General features: G+C 49.7%; 1 protein-coding gene across 6 annotated transcripts in view; it reads right to left on the bottom strand.

The window, feature by feature from the left end:
• The window catches only part of PAQR5 (progestin and adipoQ receptor family member 5), a 92,134-nt gene that overhangs the window by 18,254 nt on the left and 66,998 nt on the right, over positions 1–6,882 (bottom strand). For all 6 annotated transcript variants that reach the window (XM_032244635.1, XM_032244636.1, XM_032244637.1 and 3 more), the window contains 2 exons: positions 4,942–5,069; positions 1,033–1,238 (listed from right to left, as the gene is read on the bottom strand). In XM_032244635.1, coding sequence (XP_032100526.1) covers positions 1,033–1,238; positions 4,942–5,069 — 334 coding nt within the window. The remainder of the gene's footprint in view (positions 1–1,032; positions 1,239–4,941; positions 5,070–6,882) is intronic.

The raw sequence follows: 6,882 nt of genomic DNA, 5'->3' as shown, positions 1-6,882 counted from the left end.
TGTGAAGCATCTGAGAGTACGTGAGTGTACTGTGTGTATGTGGTGTGAGAGTGTGTGTGTGTGTGTGTCAGTGTGTGAGTACATGTGGTGTGTGGTGTGTGTGTGTGCATGTGAGTATATTGTGTATGTGGTGTGAGTGTGAGTATGTGTATATGAAGAAAGAGGATGGAGATAGACTTCTCATGGACAACCTCTTGGGCAAGGAAGACAATAATTGATTTTCTCACCTCGAGTGGGACCTGGAGGAAGAATCTAGAACTCGCATCCTTGGGAATGGATGCATGCCCACAGGGGGAAGAGAGAAAAGGTAGCCAGAGGAGGGAGCATCATAGTTAAAGAAAAAGTCAATATAATCAGGAGAAGGGAAAAAAAAAAAAAAAAAAGAGAGAGAGACAAGGAAGTAGAGGCTGTCAGCACCCAGTTTCACTGGCTTAGGCCACTGCTCTCTTCCCATGCACTCTGAGCACCTCTCTGATTGCTCTAAGCCTCTGGACATGCGAGGCTCATGACCTCACCCTCCGCTGCCTGGCATGACAGATACCAGCACTGATGTACTGGAGTCAGCTCATTCTGAACTGTGAGAGAGCTGGGAGTGGAACACAGCCATCATTAAATATTAAATTACATGAACTTGCAATTAAATAAATCATATTAACAAAAGTACTGAGTACTCAATGACCACATCTACTGTATCTGCACGGTGGAATTTCTGTAATGGTGTGCTGCACGTATCTCTTCCCACCCGTGTTCTGTGACGTCACGTTGGTAGGTTGAAGCTGGCCATGGTGGGAAGATTTACACCACGGAAATTGGCAAACACTGCAGATCGGGGCTGTTATCCCCAAGGATCCAGTGGCTAAATATTTAGCAGCATAGTTTCTTATAAAACACCCGTCGGGAGCCTGGACAGGAGCACTGGCATTCCCTGGGCTCTTCTGCAAACTCATCAAATCCTTCTGGTGACCCTAGCTCACAGAAGGGACAAACAGCTCGGTTGCAGGGGAGGGAAAGCAAGAGCAGGGCCTCACCTACCCAGGCTGAAGAGGTTGACAGCGCCATAGTCCAGGAAGTAGCATATGTGACGGGCATTCTTGGACATAGAGCTGAAGGTGTGTGCACAGCTGGACACGAGTGGGTACACGCAGCTGGTGCACATGTACACAAGCATGGGCCAGGAGTAGCTGTCATTCTTGATGTCTGTCACGTACAGTGCAGTCACAAACCTCCACGCAAAGAACCTGGAACACAAAGGGCCCACTCACCCTCTGTGATGGGAGCTCCTTTTAGTTCCTTGCCTGTCTTCTGTCTCCATTCCCCCTCCCCACCATGACCAATTCCTCTGTCTTCTCACTTTGGGGAAATACCGTGTGCTAGGGAGGTAGCGGGGAGGTCCTTTTTTAATTGGGAGGCAGGACGTTGGGAATGGGCAGGTGAAGTAAGAAGAGAGCCCTTATGTATATCTAGTCCAATCCCCTAGTGATTCTCCAGCCTCAGCTTGCATGCTTCCAGGGATGGGGGGCTCATTACCCCCCAAGGCAGCTCTGAGGGCTGGAACGTTCTCCTTCACTGGCTCAAATCTGTTCCCCTGGAATCTATCTCCATTTGATTGGCCTTAGTTCTCTCCACCAGGATGATAGAAAACAAGGCTATCAAGTATTTTAAGGCAGCCTTTCTAACTCCCTCCCACCTCCTTGAATTTCATATTAAATAAATCCAGTTCCTTCAGCCACTCCTCACAGGATGTAAGTTTGGCGTTGCCGCCATCCCTGTGGTTTGTCTTTGCTCCATGTAGTTTGTCTATGTCCCCCTTGTAGAAAGGCTCCTCAAGTAGAAGCAATGCCCCAGGTGGGGACTTAGAGCGCGATTTTCTCCCTCCTCCTCCACGCTGTTCCTCCATTAAGAGTACAGTCACTTTTCTGAGTAGCTAGTCTCACAGCTGACTCTCAGCAGAGCCTAGATCTCCATGCAGAGACACTTCACAATTCTTCATCAGATCTGCCTGACCTACAATCCACGCGTGAGGTCCCGCATGCAGAGCATCCCACTTCCACAAACCATTCCTAAATTGCTGGCTCCCCTTCCCACTAACTCCTCCAAGGGAGGAGACGCCACAGAGCTTTTTCATATACAGAAACTGAAAGAGTATTGCTGAATCCTTCCAGCTACGCTTGTGGTCTTTTTATTTTTGCCCTAGCAGAAGTAGAGCTTAAGCTATTTGCTGTCTCTCAAAACATATCCTTTAGTCATTTCCATTTTTCAGTGGTTCCATTTCCTTAGGGCTTCTTGTTCCAAACCTTCCCAAGTCCTTCCTGCTACTCTCTGTTGCTCAGTCAGGATCATCTCTGAGAGCCTGGTGCAGAGATGTGCCAGACAGTGCTGGGGGTGAGGGGAATGTGGCTCAACCAGCTTGGCTCAGCTGTAAAACAGCAAAAAAAAATCACCTTACAGGGATCCATGCATGAAAAGCAAGACCCACAGCAGGGATGGACAGGCTGGCACCCTTTGAAACAGCTCACATCTCAAAACAGCCTAAATCAACCATGATTCATCCAGAAAATGGAATGGAACATCCAGGCAGATGTTCCAAAATCCAGGAGACACGCAGATTGCAGCTGCTGACAGACTGAGATCTCCAAGGGAGGAAAATAAGGGGAGAACAGCAGGGAAAGAGGTAGATGCTGGGGATACTCATAGCGCAGATCCTCCTGGTTCCCCAGAAAAGCTCCAGGAGGTCACACAGGAGGCAGGTCCCCTGGCCACTCCAGGGAGGAGAACCAGGGGCCAGTGGCAGAGCCTGACTCTATTCTCTTCTGCAGGATTATAATTTATAAGCATGTATACTTTAAAAAATGACAAACAGCGTCTGGAACAGGGCTGTGCTGCACCCCCTGCCCAGTCGGCAAGCCCAGGACTGCCACGCTCCTTTACAGATCACTTTGGGGGAATACAATGTGCTGGGGACGTGGGGGGGTCCCTTTTATAATTAGGAGGCAGTATGTTGGGAATGGGCAAGTGAAGAAGAGAACCTTTATATATATCTAGCCCAATCCTTCAGTGATTCTTCAGCCTTTATGTATGTCTAGTCCAATCCCCTAGTGATTCTCAGCTTGCATGCTTCCGGGGATGGGGCTCATTACCTCCCAAGGCAGCTCTAAGGGCTGGAAAGTTCTCCTTCATTGGCTTAAACCTGTCCCCCTGGAGTCTATCTCCATTTGATTGTCCTTAGTTCTCCCCACCAGGATCATAGAAAACAAGCCTATAAAATATTTTTCTTTTTTATGAGACAGAGTCTTACTCTGTTGCCCAGGCTGGAATGCAGTGGCTCAATCTCGGCTGGTCACAAACTCTGCTTCCCGGGTTCAAGCGATTCTCCTGCCTCAGCCTCCAGAGTAGCTGGGACTACAGACATGTGCCACCATGCCTTGCTAATTTTTGTATTTTTAATAGAGACAGGGTTTCAGTATGTTGGTCAGGCTGATCTCGAACTCCTGACTTCGTGATCCGCCCACCTCAGCCTCCCAAAGAGCTGGGACTACAGGTGTGAGCCACCGCACCTGGCCAGCCTCTCAAATATTTTAAGGCAGTCTTTCTAACCCCCTCCCACCTCCTTGAACTTCACACCAGACTGAGCTTTCTCCACTTTCCACTGGGCTGGCTGCTGGAACCAAACAGCCTGCCCCTACGTTTTGGCCCCAGGTCTGTCTTCTGACTTCTACTCAGGCTGACTGTCCCTGTGTGGGGGGCATGGGCCCATCTCCACTCACTGCACACTCTGAATCTCTTCTCGACATGACTGGAGGGAGTCCAGAGACCAGCCTGTGCCACAGCTCCCCTGCATGACATAAGGAAGCCACCCCTTCTCTCTGCTGTGTCTACATCAACCAATGGTGGTCCAAGTGGGACAGTGGCTTGAATGGCCTCCTAGTTCTTCTACTTCGGATCCACTGTGATTTGGTGCTTTGACCCTGTGTCCATCCTCCACTCATTAAGCAAAGGGTGCAATATGTGACATTGGCTTTCAGCCCCCACCTTTCTCAGCAAGGCTCCCCTTCGCTTCCCTGGCAACTCCCATGTCGGTGTACTGGCTTCCCAGAGCTTCGCTCTTAGCTGGCTCCATCTACAGGTGCCTGACCAAGTGCCTCCCGGTTGCCGTGGTTCCCAGGACTAGGAACCCACACAGCTCTGTGCCAGGTGCCTCTCCCAATGTTTTCTTCCCAAACCCTCACGGCAACCCCTGGGAGGTGTGGACCATCACAACTGCTTTGCAGGTAGGAAAATGTGACGCTTAGAGAGGTTGACTTGCTCAAACTAGTGACATTTTAACCAGGGCTCCTGGAAGACTGGGAAAGTCTCCAGGACTGAAGGAGATGAAGGTAAATGCTATTAAATCCGGCACCAGAGCAGGGAAGGACTGAGGTGCTTTCGAGATTTCTCCTCAAATCCTACCACAATCCACTCCTTAAATTAGGTCATCGCAGTGGCACACCCAGTGTTTCTTCCCTCTGTCACACACTCTCTTCACCCTCGTGTACCCATGGGGGATCCCCAAATCCCGGCACAGAATCTCAGCCCTCACAACACTAGCTGTGTTTTAAGACACCTGGTCGGCCAGGCATGGTAGCTCACATCTGTAATCCCAGCATTTTTGGAGGCAGAGGCAGGCGGATCACCTGAGATCGGGAGTTTGAGACCAACCTGACACGGAGAAACCCCATCTCTACTAAAAATGCAAAATTAGCTGGTATGGTGGCGCATGCCTGTAATCCCAACTACTCGGGAGGCTGAGGCAGGAGAATCGCTTGCGGTGAGCTGAGATCGCGCCACTGTACTCCAGCCTGGGCAACAAGAGCAAACTCCATTCAAAAAAAAAAAAAAAAAAAGAACTCCTTGGTCTCCAGGACTCCTGGAGGAGACAGGCTGGTCGAAGGGGCAGGAAGGTACCAGAAAGGCAGCAAGTGAGTCCAAATGTTGAGAGTCTCATTGGTCATTTGGAAAAGACTGAGGATGCAGGCCATGGCAGAACTCTGTGGATGACGGTAGCCAAACAGGATGCCTTGCTCATGGAACACCTGCGGAGGCAAGGAAAAGGACACTGAGGTCAGACCAGAGGGTGGCACGAAGGTCTCCGGAGAAACATCTTTTCACAGGCTGTGCACCGTGTGCCTGGAATGCTTGACCACAAGCCCCTGACCCGCTAAGCTGTGCCCCTCACTCTCTCCTTCCCTCGCAGTGGCTTCTAAAATCCCAAGTCCTCCAAGAAGCCTCCAGCCAGCTGGAGGAGAGAATTCAAGGGCCAGGCTCCCTTTGGGAATCCAGCCTGCCTTTGCATCCCCTGCCATACTTACCCTTGGCATGAATCTTGCCTAATAATCCGTTTTTGCACCCTCTGCCTGGGGCCTACAGCCCAGTTTCTGGATGCCTTTTTGGTGAGCTGACATAGATGCTGTCTGAGCTGGCAACCCTGCAGGTCAGGGCTGGTGGGAAGAACTCTGCAGAAGATGCCCCCGGTGCCAGCGTATATTCACCAAGGTGCTTCATAAAGGGCTTTTGATGATGAGGACCATGATGCTGATGCCTGGGCTGCAGGAAGAGGAGGCGGCTGCCCACAGCAGGGCCGCTCAAGCCACCCCACCCCCATGCAGCCCACTTGGTAAGTCCCCCCTGAAAAACACCCCCACTGAGAAATCTGGACTGGTCAGGTGAAATACGGGCTATCAACCTGCCTGGGGTATTGTATTCCATCCACTAACTGTGGTGAGAAGATAATGAGGCCAGAGGACAACAGCCCAGGATACAGTCATAAGAGAAGAAAAGTGGAATTTAAACTGTATTCCTGCCACGATTACAAGAGCTTTGGAAATTTAAGTTTACACCGTGGGGCAGAGGCTGGGAGGAACATAGAAAAGTGAAGGATTTAATTTGTTCGGGTAGCAGGATTGCAGGAGACATTTTTTCCCCTTGGGTGTTGATTTAGACCAAGGGTTCTCAAGTCTGACACTATCGACACTTTGGGCCAGATAATTCTTTGTTGTGGGGCCGACCTGTACATCCTTTCCCAGGATCCATGGACTCTATCTACTAGACACCACTGGCTCACACTGTGGGCAGCTTACCCCCGCAAGTTGTGACAACCAGAAGTGTCTCCAGATATTGCCAGATGTCCCCTGGGGGCAAAAGTCACCTCCAGGTAAGGACCACTGATTTAGATAAATGACGACATAACCTTTGAAAGGTAAATTATAAGGCCAGGCGCAGTGGCTCACGCCTGCAATCCCAGCACTTTGGGAGGCCAAGGCAGGCTGGTCATGAGGTTAGGAGTTCGAGACCAGCCTGAAAAACATGGTGAAACCCTGTCTCTACTAAAAATACAAAATTAGCCCGGTGTGGTGGCATGAGCCTGTAATCTCAGTTACTTGGAAGGCTGAGACAGGAGAATTGCTCGAACCCAAGAGGCGGAGGTTGCAGTGAGCCAAGATGGCACCATTGTACTCCAGCCTGAGCAAAAAAGAGCAAAACTCTGTTTAAAAAAAAGAAAGAAAGGTAAATTATAAATGAGTAGGATAATGAAGCAAATAATAGTAATGATAATATTAGTAATCACAACATAAATCAGGTCACAATAAATTGTAAAGCCTCTTCTTTGAATTTCTAAGGCTGTGAGGGGAAGCGAGAAGAACTTCAATCTGGCCACCCATCTCTCATTTGGGGTGCCGATTTTTTAGCGTAAGAGAGGTTCTCTGTTTAAAAAAAAATGCAATATATAATACAGGAGTTTGTGCTCTCTCTCTCTCTCTTTTTTTTTTTTGAGACAGGATCTTGCTCTGAAGCCCAGGCTGGAGTGCAGCCGTGCAATCATGGCTTACTCAAACTCCTGGGCTCAAA

Source organism: Sapajus apella, unplaced genomic scaffold (assembly GCF_009761245.1).
Source record: "Sapajus apella isolate SASKATOON/1434 unplaced genomic scaffold, GSC_monkey_1.0 scaffold55, whole genome shotgun sequence".
Classification (NCBI taxonomy): Eukaryota; Metazoa; Chordata; class Mammalia; order Primates; family Cebidae; genus Sapajus; species Sapajus apella.
Note: the sequence above shows the minus strand (reverse complement) of the source record. Positions and strands in the feature narration are given on the sequence as shown.